This window comes from Carlito syrichta, unplaced genomic scaffold (genome assembly GCF_000164805.1).
Source record: "Carlito syrichta isolate Samal-C Ts95f unplaced genomic scaffold, Tarsius_syrichta-2.0.1 Scaffold315987, whole genome shotgun sequence".
In the NCBI taxonomy this organism is placed as follows: Eukaryota; Metazoa; Chordata; class Mammalia; order Primates; family Tarsiidae; genus Carlito; species Carlito syrichta.
In genome coordinates this window covers 523,423-539,669 of record NW_007260083.1, presented here as the reverse complement: position 1 = coordinate 539,669, position 16,247 = coordinate 523,423, and the positions used below count along the sequence as shown (strand labels likewise).

At 38.5% G+C, this 16,247-nt stretch overlaps 1 protein-coding gene across 5 annotated transcripts in view; it reads right to left on the bottom strand.

Moving 5' to 3' along the window:
* Window positions 1-5,129: 5,129 nt before the first annotated feature.
* Window positions 5,130-16,247, bottom strand: part of ZNF461 (zinc finger protein 461) — a 40,069-nt gene continuing 28,951 nt past the window's right edge. For 3 of the 5 annotated variants that reach the window (XM_008073656.1, XM_008073657.1, XM_021706759.1), the window contains one exon: window positions 5,130-6,670. In XM_008073656.1, coding sequence (XP_008071847.1) covers window positions 5,292-6,670 — 1,379 coding nt within the window. In that variant the 3' untranslated portion in view covers window positions 5,130-5,291. Of the gene's footprint in view, window positions 6,671-7,848; window positions 7,880-10,612; window positions 10,721-16,247 lie in introns of those variants that run through there. The other 2 variants (XM_008073658.2, XM_021706760.1) reach the window with 2 other exon arrangements.

Below are 16,247 nucleotides of genomic sequence, written 5' to 3'. Positions count from 1 at the left end.
TTATTTTAATATACAGATGTGGGGTACTGTTGGGAGCCGGCCACGGAGGCCCACCTGAAACGTTAGGGATCAAGGTGGGGCTGTGGACCCTGAGACCACTAGGATATGTTCAGGAGCTGTTGGCCCATTTCCTCTTCCCATTTTTGGTATTTAGCATATCCCATTAGAAGGAACTTTGCAGTGTGCTGAAGAGAAGTAATTCTCAGCTTAACACTGAGTTTCATGGTTTTGTGCCAAAAAAAATTAAAAAGGGGGAGATGTTGGGAGCCGGCCATGGAGGCCCACCTGAACTTTAGGGATCAAGGTGGGCCATGGACCCCGAGACCACTAGGATGCATTTGGGAGCTGTTGACCCCATTCCCTCCTCCCTTTTTCTATTTAGCCAGAAGGAACTCTGCTGACCTAAGCTGAAGGCTCTGTGACTGTGACAGGCATGGCTAACTCTAGAAACTCATTGTTCCTATTTCCCATGAACTGCGGTTTTGGCTTAGGTATTAGATATAATTCAAACTGAGGTCACATTTGGGAACCTTCTATTTGGTACAAGCTTCTTTATAAGATTTGAAAGTATATTTGTAGACTTAGTATATACATATGGAAAGCATGGAAAGCTGTTTTCAGCTTTAGATGGTATAGATGATTATCTAGAGTTACCAGAAATGGCCCAGCATGAACTTCGGACCGGGCCATATTCCTAAGGGCCCAGCGTGTACTTTGGACTGGGCTGCATTCTTTTAAACTGGTTTTTAGCTACAATTAGTGTAGGGTTTTCTACTTATTATGGAAGTTGAATTTATTTTATTCATAGAAAGTATTGTAGAATAGGTCATACTAACGTCAGGGAATTATGTTAGTTCAAGCATGATCAAACATGATATTTTGAGGTTTAAAAAGAATACAGTTAACTTTAGAAATTTCATTGTCTCCGTTTTCTACTATTGTGGTTTTGGCCTTAGTACATTTACAGTTTATATTTGGGTTTTATTTTTAGAAGCTTTGTTGCTGATGATCAGCTTTATATATTAGGATCAGGAATTAGAAACTTTCATAGGAATTAGGATACATATATAGGACTTTAGAATAGCCATTTTGTTAAGAGATTGTCGTCTATTGTTCCAAAAAGTGGCCCACCATGAACCTTGGACTGGGCCACAGCCTATAGAGCCCAGTGTGATCTTTGGACTGGGCCACATTCTTTAGGAATTGGTTTAAGCTATAATTAAGAGCTTCCGTAGCATTGTGTAAGTAGTATTAGCATAGAATAGAAAGGTAATAAAGTTTAAGTTAGTCATCATGGGTGTTGAGTGAGCTTTAGAAGTTATTGATTATCAGAACATCATTAGGCTAGTAGGTATTGTTGCACTGCTTTTGAAGAGCATTAACTAGCAAAGGGAACAATAAGACAATCTTGGGGCTTGTCCTTCCTCATACCTGAGAAAACATCTGGTGGGTGGGGGACGCCCCTCCTGCACCTGGCCTTGTGTTCACGTGAAAGACTTGTGAGACTGTCTGTGTAAAATTTGGGGATAAATACCTGCTGTAACTTTCAATAAACGGCTTCTGCTCATTTCACTGAATGGTTGTCCACTTTCTTTCTTTCTCTTTCTTCTTCTTTATATCTATCCTTCCATCTTTCTTTCTTTTAATATCTGTCCCTACAGATTTGCCGACGCCACCACATCTTCCAAGGGACTCCCCAAAACTTGCAGGGGCTGGCCCCCCGCAAGGATGGATGATGAATATTGTGATGTGACAAGGAAAAAAGAAGCCATGAAGGTAATTCCTTGTTCTAACATTTTGCCTATTGGAATGCATGATAGTCATCCAGTGACTGTTAATTTCTATCCACACCAAATAATAATATATTTAACAGCTTGAGAAAAGTTGAGTATGTGTTCATAGTCATGTTCAAAACATAAAGTTGTTAAGAAATAGTTGTATTCAAAGAATGAATATAGTGTATGTTTGTTTTATAGTTGATTTCCACAAAGGTTAGGCTAATTTTTGTCACTGATATTTTACCTTTTTAATAACAGATAGTTATTTTAGTATCTGTAAACCAGGAAGTATAAACATAGAAAATCTTTGTTAGTCAAGTAAAAACAAATAAGGCATATACTATATCAGGAGGAACTGATTTGCACTGCTGGTTACACATAACAATCAAGAATATGGAGTGTTAATGTTTTCCAAAGTGATAAATCAGATATCCCAACATGGCAGCTAAGTATATAGTTTTAACCTCTTAACTCCTAGGAAATGAAATTTTAAAATTTTTAATAGGAAGCTACTAAGCATAATCAAATATGAATTAAAATATTGTATATAGATTGTATATATGTCATAATGGCCAGGTGTGGTGGTTCATGCCTGTAATCCCAGCACTTTGGGAGCCTGAGATGGGAGAAGCACTTGACCCCAGGAGTTTAAGACCACCCTATGCAGCATAATTAAACCTGATCTCTTTCAAAAAAAATAGCTGGGGGTGGTGATGTGCTCCTGTAGTCCTAGCTACTTGGGATGCTAAAGTGGAAGGATCACCTGAACCCAGGAGGTCAAGGCTGCTTTGAGCCATGATTGTTGTGATCATGTCACTGCTCTCCAGCCTGGGTGACAGAGTGTGAACTCAACTCCAAAAAAAAAAAAACAGCCGGGCTCGGTGGCTCAACCTATAATCCCGTGCCTTTGGGAGGCTGAGGTGAGTGGATTGCCTGAGCCTGCGGGTTTGAGACCCGCCTGGGCAGCGAGAGCTCATCTCTACAATAAATCAAAAAATCAGCCGGGCGTGGTAGCGCATGCCTGTAATTCCAGCTACTTGGAAGGCTGAGGCCGAAGGATCGCCGGAGCGCAGCAGGTTGAGGCTGCGGTGGCTGGGAGCGGCCACTGCACTCCAGTCTGGGCGACAGAGTGAGACTCCAACTCAAAAAAAAAAAAAAAAAAGTCATAATGACAGCATAAAGATGCTAGTAGTCATGAAAAACTTAAAGAATTCCAATTTTCTGGTAAGGCCATCAAGTTTGAAAAATTAAAACCCGTATGAAAGAAAATTATTAAAATTGCCTATGAATAAGTCATTTTTAAATATATGACAGCCTAATAAAGTCCCCTGATCTACCTAACAATAAATTGATTGATGACTCAGATCTATATATTTGTCTGAAATAGGATCTTTAAACAGTAAGCTTTTTGAGATAAATTAAAAGTACATGCAGTTGTAATAATAATACAAAAAGATCCCATGTACTCTTTACCCAGTTTTCCCCAATAGTAATATCTTGCAGTACTATACATCACAAGCACAATACTGACACTTATAAAAAGAGTCAAGACACAGAACATTTCCAGCACAAGGATTCCTCATATTGCCCTTTTATAGACATGCATACATCCCTCCTCACCCTACTCCCTATTTAACTGAATAAATTGCTAAAAAGACTAAATCTCAAGAACTTATTGACTGAATGAAACAAATTTTGGACTGCATAGCATGATACAAAATATATAAAGTTCTAAAATGTACACACAAGTACTTTCTGCTGCTGACAGTACTGCAGGACAGATAACAAAGACCTTTCAGGAAGACAATAACAAAAGGTCAACATAGAATCAAGCAGATATAAAGGGGGAGGAGAAGAGGTGGAGAATGAGGCAGAGAAGGAGGAAGAGGAACACTGTAAGTGGGAACAGCAGAGGATTCTCTAGAACCAATGAAAGACGTGATTTCTTGGGTTCGAGAAGTAAAAAATAAATATTTGAAGTATGAACATAAATGAATCTATCATATAATCAGTGCTAATGAAGCCATTGGTTGCTTTTATCCAAAATATTTTGAAGTTTTACCTGGGTTATTCCTGGAATACAAAAGCAGTGCTGACCCTGGGAAGGGAAAGTTATGGATTGAGATAGAGAATATCCCACTCCCTCACAGGGCCAAGAACCAGGCCTTCTTGGAAAGGCCTAGACATGGCTCAATGAATGGCAGAGATGTAGGATTTGCTTGGGTGGCTGGGGGAAGCCATCTTCAGAGACATGCCACAACACCTTATCTATGCTGTGAAGCCTCCCAAGTGCATGTTAGGTCAAGTTTGTGGAGGCTAGTGCTGATAGATGTTTCACACCACAGGAGCCAGATGCCGATAATACTGCCTTTACTACAAGAGTCTGCCAAGTGTGAAACAAAACTAGGAAAAGGGAAAAAAACCCAAAAAACTTCTCCTTTTGTGTCCCTTTAGCATTCTAATGACAAAGCTTAACATCATGCCAGCTAGCAAAGGAGGAACATTTACAGAGCCCAGGTCCAATACTGCAGAGCACACAATGAAGGATTTGAGGTTAAGAGACAGTAACTTGATAATTGGCACAGTATGTTAATTCCTACAATATATTAACAAATGAAAGTGGACCAAATGTGAACCAATGATGAGGATGTGTAATAAATCAAATATTATTAATCCATTTTCACTCAAAGAATTTAGGAAATGTACCTGGAAAAACACAAAAGAAACTGATAGTAGCAACTGTACCTGTGGAGAGAAAGTAAGTGGCTATAAGATAGAATATCAGGAGAGAGTTAATTTTCACATTACTTTTTTGGTAAATTTAAAAACATTTTTTAAGATTAATCTATCATCAACACACACACACCTGATATTTTAATCCTATTGTTGGGAATCTATCAATAAAAACAAAGGAATGTAAGAATATTTACTACATGCAGTTCTGAATGAAGATTAGAAACAACTTGAATGTCTACTATAGGGAATGGTTCAAAATACTGACATAAATCCCTTTCCAGAAAATTCCTGAAACATTAAAAAGAATGAGTCACATCTTCATGTACTGAATTGAAATAGTGTTCTTGACTATTTATTTAAAGTGAAAATGGCAAGTTGCTGTGAAATGTCACTATAGGGGGTAAAACTTCTTCCACACATACAACAAACCCATTCTGTTGGCAGTATATTTGAACAGAAAAAAAGAAGCAATACACATATACTACCTATCTCAGGGATTGGTGGGAAGGAACGAAATTATTCTGTTATACTTTACTGGTTTCAGTGAAAACATATTATTTTAGAAAATTTAATAGTGGCTAACGCAATAATTCAGAAACAACATTAAAATCAGAGCAGATTTAACTCTTTACTTTTTCATTTCCCCTTGAAAAAGAACATTTGATTTTAAATGATTACCGAAATAAATCAATACTAATGAAACAGCATTTTATCAACTTTTTACTTAAAGAAAACAAAGAAAATATATATCTCCAAAAACAACTTCATGATGCTAGACTAGGACGGAGGAAAAAGAGGAAACCTTATTGGCTCCTCACGAGTATGAAGTGCCTGATGTAGATTAAGTTGTAAGCCACGATTAAAGACTTTCTCAAATTCATCAGGTTTCTTTCCAGAATGAGTCCTCTGATGATGTGAGAAGCTTGAATGATAGCTAAAGGCTTTCCCACATTCCTTACATTCATAGGGCTTCTCGCCAGTATGAATTCTCTGATGTTGAGTGAGGTGTGAATGAAGTCTAAAGGCCTTACCACAAATGATACATTCATGAGGTTTCTCACCAGTATGAATTCTCTGATGTCTTCTGAGGTGTGAACACTGTCTGAAAGTCTTCCCACATTCCTTACACTCATAGGGTTTCTCCCCTGTATGAATCCTCTGGTGTAGGGTAAGTTGCAAGCCATCACAAAAGGCTTTCCCACATTCATTACATTCGTAAGGTTTCTTACCAGAATGAATTTTCTGATGGTGAGAGAAGCTTGAGTGATAGCTAAAGGCCTTTCCACATTCCCTACATTCGTATGGTTTCTCACCTGTATGAATTCTCTGATGTATGGTAAGATGTGAGCGATGCCTAAAAGTCTTTCCACATTCTTTACATTCATAAGGTTTCTCACCAGTATGGAGTCGCAGATGTTCAGTAAGTTGAAAGCCACGAATAAAAGCTTTCCCACATTGCTTACATTCATAGGGTTTTTCACCAGTATGAAGTCTCTGATGTTGAGTAAGTTGTGATCGTTGTCTAAAGGCCTTCCCACATTCCTTACATTCATAAGGTTTCTCACCAGTGTGAATTCTCTGATGCAGAGTAAGTTCTGAGCCATAATTAAAGGCCTTCCCACATTCTTTACATCCATAGCGTTTTTCACTGTTATGAATTCGCAGATCTTGTTTAAGTTGTGAGTACTGAATAAAGGCTTTCCAACATTCCTTACATTCATTGCAATTGTCACCATTTTGAATTCTCTGTTGTTTAATAAGGAATGGTGCATTAACAATTTCTGTGTATTTCTTACATTCAGAAAGTTTTTTAGAATAAGTTCTTTTGTGGTGACTAAAGAACAAATGGTAACTGAAGTTTCTTGTAAATTTTTTACATTCAGAGATTTTCTCTCTATGATAAAATGCTTGCGTAAGTAAAGTATGTTGTCTAAAAATGGGTGTGTTTTCATGGTTGATCATAAATTGCCTGAAATAGCACTCCTGTTGTTCCTGTTGTTGCTCAAAATGACATTTGCATTCCCAAATATCTCTGAAAATCGATCTTTCAGGACTATGGGTTTTAAATAGTTCCATGCTAACCCATTGGGAAGATTCTGTTTCATAAATATCCCTTTTTGGAGATAGCTTCCTGGGCTCATCTCTGGATGCCAAGTCTGAAAGATAAGAAGTATATTTTAATTCCTAGTTTGTGTTATAGGAGAAGTAAAATATCTATGGTAGCAATGAGAGATAACTGAAAATAATTCATATGAGAAATAAAAGGCTTGGAGAGCACTTAAAATGAGTTAAGGAGAGAACAAGGAAATTAGAGTTCCTGAGAGAAAGTGGAAGGAATTAATTAAGGAAGTAAGTCAATTCAATGGTGCTGAAATTTTTTTTTTTTTTTTTTTTTTGAGTTGGAGTCTCACTCTGTCACCCAGACTGGAGTACAGTGGCTGCTCCCGGCCACCACAGCCTCGACCTGCTGGGCTCCGGTGATCCTTCCGCCTCAGCCTTCCAAGTAGCTGGAACTACAGGCGCACGCTACCACACCCAGCTAATTTTTTATTTATTGTAGAGATGAGGTCTCGCCAAGTTGCCCAGGTGGGTCTCGAACCCGCAGACTCAGGCAATCCACTCACCTCAGCCTCCCAAAGGCGTGGGATTACAGGCTGAGCCACCAAGCCCAGCTGGTGCTGAAATTTTGATCTGCCTCTCAACAAAACCTTGGGAGTTTGTTGCAATTATGAAGGTTTAGAAAACAATGTAGGTGCTGAAATTTTGATCTGCCTCTCAATCACCTTGGGATTTTGTTGCAATTATGAAAGTTTAGAAAACAATATAAGTCAACTCAAGCAGAATCTAAGAGAAGGAATCTTAGAATCAGAATCTTAGAATGAGATCAACTGAATGAGAATCTACAAGAGTTTGTATGTTTAACATTGTCTACTAGAACAAAGGCTTGGGTATCAGGCTATTAGTTATTTTCAAATATCTGTTATTCCTCTTTTTTTTAATATCAATTGAGTCCATGACTTTTAGTTGAGAATATAGTCACCCAATATAAACCCTGCATTTCTCAAGCTCTTTTGCAGTTACATGGATATGCCATGTAACTGGGTTCTGCCTAAAGAAATACAAAAGAATTATGCAATAGCTTCTGAGAATTTCCCTTAAGAGTCTGGTAGCCTTGGCCAGACATAGTAGCTCATGCCTGTAATTTAACACTTTGGGAGGCAGAGACAAGAGGACTACCTGAGCCCAGGGGTTTGATACCATCCTGGACAACATGGTGAGACCTCATCTCTACAATAAATTAATAAATAAATTAGCCAGGTGTGGTGGCACATACCTGTAGTTCCAGCTACTTGGAAGGCTGAGGCAGAAGGATCACCTGAGCCCAGAAGTTCGCGGCTGTGGTGGCCACAAGCATGCCACTACACTCCAGCCTAGATGACAGAGTAAGACTCTGATTAAAAAAAAAAAAAAAAAAAAAAATTAGGTGTCCCGAGTCCTATATCACTTATTTTCCCTCTTCCTCAACAAAGCTGATGGTAATGTAGATTTGGTGTCATGTCTGTCACATGATGTTTTGCAGAGTAGAGATACTCTTCCAACTTGTACTTTAACCCATAAGAAAATTACAGGCATAAGACACCATGCCCAGTCTGGCTTTTTTGAGACTACTTTCATTACTTAAAAGTTTTACCAAAGTTCAATAAGTATAAAATCAAATTTCAAGTACACAATATAGTACTGTCAACTATATTCACAATGTGTAAGTACACCAGGTCTCCAGAACTTACCCATCTTGCGTAACTGAAACTTTATACCCCCGACCAACATTCAACATCTCCCTATTACCCCCTTCTAGCCCCTGACAACCACCATTCTCTCTGCTTCTATGAATCTGATTATTTTTGGATGTTGGGTTTTGTTTTTTATTTTTTGATTTTTTTAGTCAGAGTCTTACTGTCACCCCAGCCGGAGTGCAGTTGCATGATCAGGGCCACCAAAGCCTTGACTTGCTGAGCTCAGGCGATCCTTACAAGTAGCTGGAACTATAGGCACATACCACCATGCCCAGCTAATTTTTAAAATTTATTGTAGAGACAAAGTCTCACCAAGTTGCCCAGGATGGTCTCAAACCTCTGGGGTTCAGTCAGTCTTCTTGCCTCTGCCTCCCAAAGTGCGGGGATTACAGGCATGAGTCACCATGCCCAGCTTAGATGCTGATTTTTAAAAAGAAGAATAGAAAACTTTTATTCTCAGTCCAAAATTGTACTGTCTACATCAAAAGATGCTGAAAAATATAAACTGACATAACAGAGTTCTCTGATTCATAGAAGGAAGAAATCTATTCCAAACCAGGCAACAAGAAATAAACATATGGACCAGGCTCAATGGCTCAGCCTGTAATCCCAGCATCAAAAGATGCTGAAAAATATAAACTGACATAACAGAGTTCTCTGATTCATAGAAGGAAGAAATCTATTCCAAACCAGGCAACAAGAAATAAACATATGGACCAGGCTCAATGGCTCAGCCTGTAATCCCAGCACTTTGGGAGACCAAGATGAGTGGATTGCCTAAGCCCACAGGTTCGAAACCAGCCCAAGCAACTTGGCGAGACCCTGTCTCTACAATAAATAAATTTAAAAATTAGCTGGGCATGGTAGCATGTGCCTGTAGTTCTAGCTACTTCAAAGGCTGAGGTGGAAGGATTCCCCTGAACCCAGCAGTTCGACACTGGGGTGGCCGTAAGTGTGCTACTGCATGCCTGCCTAGACAACAGAGTGAGACTCCAACTCAAAAAAAGAAACATATGACAAAAGTTACTTTTCCTTGGCTTTGTAGATGTTTATAATTTGCCCTATTATGTCTTATCCAATAGAATTTTCTCAAATAGAAGCTGCAATGATTGGAGACTAATCATTCAGAGTTTTAAGAAAAAAGAATTACATATTTTAAAAAGACATAATGAGCTCTTTAAAGGCCAAAGTTGTTCTATTACAACTATTGGAAACTAGAAATAAAAAGGACATTGAATCATCTTGCAGGAAAACACTGACTGGAAAAGTGCACACAATAGTTGAGAGACCTGTATATGTGACATTCATAAATGCCTGCTGGATGAAAAATCAATAAAAGAAATCACAGAAGTACAATTTTCAAATACAATAATAATTTGAATTACAGATTAAGCTGCAAACAGGAAGACCAGATTGCAAACAGGAAAACTGAATTATACTTGTCTTACAAATGGCTTTTAATCAGCTGGGCGCGGTGGCTCAGCCTATAATCCCAGCACTTTGGGAGGCCAAGGCGAGTGGATTGCCAGAGCCTGAGGGTTCAAGATCTACCTGGGCAACTTGGTGAGACCTCATCTCTAAATAAATAAAAAATTAGCCGGATGTGGTAGCAAGTGCCTATAGTTCCGGCTACTTGGAAGGCTGAGGCGTAAGGATCACCGGAGCCCAGCAGGTCGAGGCTGTGGTGGCTGGGAGCGTGCCACTGCACTCCAGTCTGGGCAACAAAGTGAGACTCCAACTCAAAAAAAAAAAGACTTTTAATTTACATATCTGGACTTAGTGTTTTATTTGTATTCATCTAATATCAACACCTAATAATAACTAAAGAAGATCCTCTTTTATGTAAATTCTTGGTAACAAACACCAGTGTGGTGCTAAGATATTCAACTTTTTTTAATCTCATGACTTATCCTGGAAAATCATGTTAATATTAAATAGCAATGGTGAGTAAAATTGCTGGTGCCCTAGCTTGAATCAAAACAGTGGCAACAAACCGCACATAGTCACTGCTTTCTTCATTGTCTGAATTGCAGGAAAAATAGTGCCAGATTCATTTAAGAATGCCTATGATGCAATAGTGGGAAACTGCTGGGGGGCGGGGGGAACCATGGGATTGGCCGTGGTGGGAATCTGCCAGGAGGGGAGAGCACACCTCATCAACAAGGGTACCTGCATAATGAACATTTGTATACCTAACCCTGATTGTACCCCACATCTTTAAAATACAAAAAATTTTTAAAAAAGAATGCCTATGATGATCAGTAAGTATTATTAGTTTTATTAAGTATCAGCCTCTGAGCACACCTTTTTAATATTCCATGTGATGAAACAGGCTACTGCTGCACAGCAAATAGATTGTTTTGAAGAAAAGCATGCACTTGATAGTTTTAATAACAGGTCAAACTAGCTATTTTTTCCATTGGCATTCAATTTTTACTTGAAAGATCAACAGATTACTCCAGCCTGGGCAATGGAGTGAGACTCCAACTCAAAAAAAAAAAAAAAAGAAAGAAAGAAAGAAAGAAAAGAAAGATCAATGGATTGATAAACTATAGTGATTAACAGATAGATAAACTATGATGATTCAGACTATGATGATCTCAGCAAACTAAAAAATTAATCTGTCACTTTAAGAAAAACTGGCTGTATTCATCAATGACACAATTCTAGCTTACAAGTAAAAATTAGACTTTCAGAAAGCTTGTATCAGCCACAGTGAGCCTGACATTTCCAATACTTAAAAAGACTTTTCTGATGGAATCAGTGGTGATATTAACAAATATTATTTCTTGGATATTTTATTTTAAAAATGCACCGAAGTCAGGAGTATCTGCATAACTAAATGAAGCAATATTTTCCAAATAATTAATGAATGATGTTACAAAACAGGTGCCACAGATAAGAGACTCATTCAAAGAACAAGATAGACCCATACCTTTTAATTTAACAGAGTAAATGTAGAAGCAGAGATGCAGCTATCTTATAGTCCAGGCATTAAAGAAATGTGTAAAAATGAAAAACTTATTTAGTTCATTAAAAATAATAAACCACATGTTAATATAAACATTTTATTATAATTATATTTTTCAACTTTCTCACTAAATACTTTTGAAAAATATAATTATCACAAAATGTTTATGTTAACATGATTTATTTATTTTTTTTTTTTTCAGGACACAGGCACTTTATTGTCCACTGTTGTAGAAAAGCTTGTGAGCAAAAACCACTGTGTAAAGGGGAAGGGTAGTCCCAGCAGCCCCAGGGGGCAGGACAGGTCGCAGATGGGGGAGGACACGAGTCGAGTCAAAGGCCGAAAGCCGCTTATCAGTAGCCTCTGTTTCTCTCTAGGAACTGTTGAAGTATATGATAGATTGCCACAGAGCTACATATCATTAAAATGATGGTACCAATGGTCGCAAGGATGCCAAGGATCAGGGCCCATGAACTAAATAAGTGTCATTTTTCCTAGATTTCATTTCTGAGACAGTAAATATTGAAAGATATAACAAACCGCCCCATTAAAAAGTGGGCAAAAGACATGAATAGACACTTCTCAAAAGATCTATGGGCAGCCAACAGACATGAAAAAGTGCTCGGACTCACTAATCATTAGAGAAATGCAAATCAAAACCACATTGAAATACCACCTAACCCCAGTAAGAATGGCCATCACTAATAAAACGAACAACAACAGATGCTGGCAAGGATGCGAAGAAAATGGAACGCTTCTACACTGCTGGTGGGAATGCAAACTAGTGCAACCTCTTTGGAAGACAGTAGTGGTATCTGAAAAAACTAGAAATTGGCCTTCCATATGACCCAGCAATTCCTCTATTGGGAATATACTAGGAGGAACTCAAATCATTCTACAAAAAAGATACTGCACAGGTATGTTTGTTGCAGCTCTATTCACAATAGCAAAAACATGGAACCAACCATGTTGCCCATAGAAGCTGGATTGGATTAAAAAAATGTGGTACATATACACAATGGAATAGTATGCAGTCATCAAGAAGGACAAACATATGAACTTCGCAGCAACTTGGATGGATTTAGAGTCAATCATACTCAGCGATCTATCACAGAAACAAAGGACAGAGTACCATGTTTTCACTCCTAAGTGGACCCTGAACAATGATTATAATACTATAAGAAAGGGATTGGCAGTATTGGGAAACTGTTGGGGGGGGCAGGTGGGATTGGCAGTTGAGGAAAACTGCTAGGGGAGGGAGGGGCATACCTCATCAACAAGGGTGCCTGCATAATCAACGTTTGTATACCTAACCCTGAATTGTAGCCATCTTTATAATAAAAAAAAAGAAAAAGAAATAAATAAAAATAAAATACAAAAAGAAAGATATAACATAAGAAAGAGCTCTTGGGGTCCTCACTAATTTTTAAGAGTTGTAAAGGCCTGTAATCCCAGCACTTTGGGAGGCCAAGGCGAGTGGATTGCCTGAACCCACAGGTTTGAGACCCACCCAGGCAACTTGGTGAGACCTTGTCTCTACAATAAATTTTTTTAAAAATTAGCTGGGCGTGGTAGCACATGCCTGTAGTTCTGGCTACTTGGAAGGCTGAGGCAGAAGCATTGCTGGAGCCCAGCAGGTCAAGGCTGCGGTGGCCGGGAGCAGGCCACTGCACTCCAGTCTGGGAGACTCCAACTCAAAAAAAAAAAAGAGCTGTAAAGACATCCTGTGAATAAAACATTTGAGACTGATGGCTGTATGTAACATTCCTTTTTTTTTTAAGTGATAGTCTTTCTCTGTCACCCAGGCTAGAGTGCAGTTGTACAATCATAACTCACTGTAACCTTGAATTCTTGGGCTCAAGCCTTTCTCCCACCTCAGCCTCCAAAGTAGCTGAGACCACAGGCATGTGCCACCACACCAAATTAATTTTTTATTTTTTTATTTTTGTACAGACAGGGTCCTGCTACGTTGCTCAGGTTGGTCTTAAACTCCTAGCTTCAAGAGATGCTTCTGCCTTGGCCTCCTAAAGAGCTGGGACTACAGGTATGAGCCAGTGCACTTAGCTGCATTCCGTTCTAACAATATTTTTCCATACTGCTAATGATGGGCATCCAGGTTGCTTGCAGTAGATGCCTATTATGATTAGCATTGCTATGAACATTCCTGTACATTTCTTTTGGTGGAAATAAGAACTCCTTTCTGTTAGGTATGCTCATAGGAGTAAAATTGCTGTATCATAGGATATGCATTTCTTCAGCTTTAGTTGACCCTAAGTTTTCTAACTGAAAAGGTCATCAGACTGTAACAGTGTTCCAGTTCCTTACATCATCACCAACACTTGTTATTGTCAATATTTTTTTATTTAGCCATCCTGGCAGGTGTGTTCCATCATGGTATACTTTGCAACTTCCAAGGTAACAAATGAGGTTGAGTGCTTTGTCACATGTTTACTGACCAATTGGTTATCTTTAATAAATTGCCAATCCAGGCCTTATATTCACTTTTATTGGGTTTTTTGAAGCAAAATTCATATAACATAAAGATCACCATTTTAACCATTTCAAAGTGAACAATTCAGTAACTTTTAGTACATGCTCAATGTTGTTCAACCATCACCACTATCTAATTTCAGAAGATTTTCATCACTCCAAAAAGAAACCTTTCTATGGTCACTTCCTATTCTACCTTTCTCCCTCCTGGCAATCACTAATCTGTTTTAGGTCACTACAAGTCTGCCTATTCTGGATATTCATATAAATGGAATCATGCAGTACATTCTTTTGTGTCTCACTGTTTCCACTCTGTGTATTTTCAAGGTTCAACTATGTTGAAGCACCAATTCCCTTTTATAGCTGAATAATATTCCATTGTATGATACACCATATTTTATTTTATTCATTCATCAGTTAATAAACAGGTGGTGGTTTCTGGGTTGTCTTTTTCTTACTGATTGGTAGTAATTCTTTATAAGTACTGGATATGACCAGCATATATATTGCAAATATGCATATGTATGTATGTATTATTCCACTCTGGGGCTGACCCCCTTCCATTCCAATCTCAAGAGTATGCTTTAATAACTAGAAAGTCATAGCCAGTCTCGGTGGCTCAGCCTGTAATCCCACGCCTTTGGGAGGCTGAGGTGAGTGGACTGCCTGATCCCATGGGTTCAAGACCTGCCTGGGCAGGCGAGACCTCATCTCTACAATAAATCAAAAAATTAGCCGGGCATGGTAGCGCGCACCTGTCGTTCCAGCTACTTGGGAGGCTGAGGCGGAAGGATAGCTGGAGCCCAGCAGGTCTAGGCTGTGGTGACTGGGAGCAGTCACTGCACTCCAGTCTGGGTGACAGAGTGAGACTCCAACTCAAAAAAAAAAGACAAAAAATAAACGAGGAAGTCTTAATTTTAAGGTAGCCCATCCCAAAGTCATGATAATATACTCATATTCTCTTCTAGAATTTTCACAATTTACCTTGCATATTTAGATCTATAATTCATCCTGATTTGATTATCTGGTGTGAGGTCAGAATCAACATTACTATTTTTTCAGACAAATACCCAACTGACTCGGTGCAATTTACTGAAAAGACCATCCTTACTGTACTTTTGTATTCTTAAATCAAATGACTGTATAAGTTAGCCATTTTCTCTGTAACCCCCTCCAATAAATAAATTTCAACTCCTATAACTCTACTGAAATATCTCTAGCTAAGGTCACCAAGAAAATCACCTTGCTAATATCAGTGCTCAAGTGCTTGACTTTACTTCACTTTTTAGCAACATGACACAGCTAATCAATCCCTGTGCTTCCTGTATGCTATATCCTCCTTGTTATTTTCCTACTTCTCTGACCACCTGTTTTCAGTTAATGAATCCTCCTCTCCTCCCTGACTTCTGAATTTGGAATGTTCCACAACTCAGGCTCCAGTCAACCCTCTACTTAATCTACATTGTTTCCATAGGCTTAAATACAAGCCACACACTGCCAAAGCTTAAATTATACCTCTATAGCTTTTTGAAAAGAAATTTAATTGTTGTAAAATACACATACCATAAAATTTACCATCTAAACCATTTTAAAATAAAAAAGTTCTATCTCAGTAGTTTTAAGTATATTCACATTGTTGTAGAACCAATCTTCAGAACTTTTATACCTAGCAAAACTAAAACTCTATACCTATTAACAACTCTCCTTTCCACCTACCCACAGATACTAGAAACCACCACTCTTCTGTTTCTGTGAACTTGACTACTCTAGACACATTATGTAAACCATATAATGTCTGTCTTTTGGCGACTAGCATAAAATTCTAAAGGTTTATCTAAGTTGTAGCATGTGCCAGAACTTCCTTTTTAAGGCTGAATAATATTCCATTGTATATACATACCACATATAGTTAATTCATTCATCCAATGATGGACACTTGGATTGCTTCCGCCATTTGGCTACTGTGAATAATGCTATCATGAGCATGGGTATAAATGTGAGTTCATGAGTTTGGGTCCTTGTTTTCAATTCTTTTGAGCATATACCCAGAAGTTGAATTGCTGGGTTATATGGTAATTCTGTTTGTAATGTTTTGGGAATTATCCTACTGTTATCCACAGTGGCAGTTTTACATTCCTATCAACAGTGCCCAAAGGTTCCAATTTTTCCATAACCCTACCAATGTTCATTTTTATTCTTTATGTATATATATATATATATATATATATATATATTTTTTTTTTTTTTTTTTTTTTTTTTTTTTTAAAAGAGCCGGGCTCGGTGGCTCAGCCTGTAATCCCATGCCTTTAGGAGGCTGAGGTGAGTGGATTGCCTGAGCCCGCAGGTTCGAGACCCGCCTGGGCAGCGAGACCTCATCTCTACAATAAATCAAAAAATCAGCCGGGCGTGGTAGCGCGTACCTATAGTTCCGGCTACTTGGAAGGCTGAGGTGGAAGGATCCCCGGAGCCCAGCAGGTT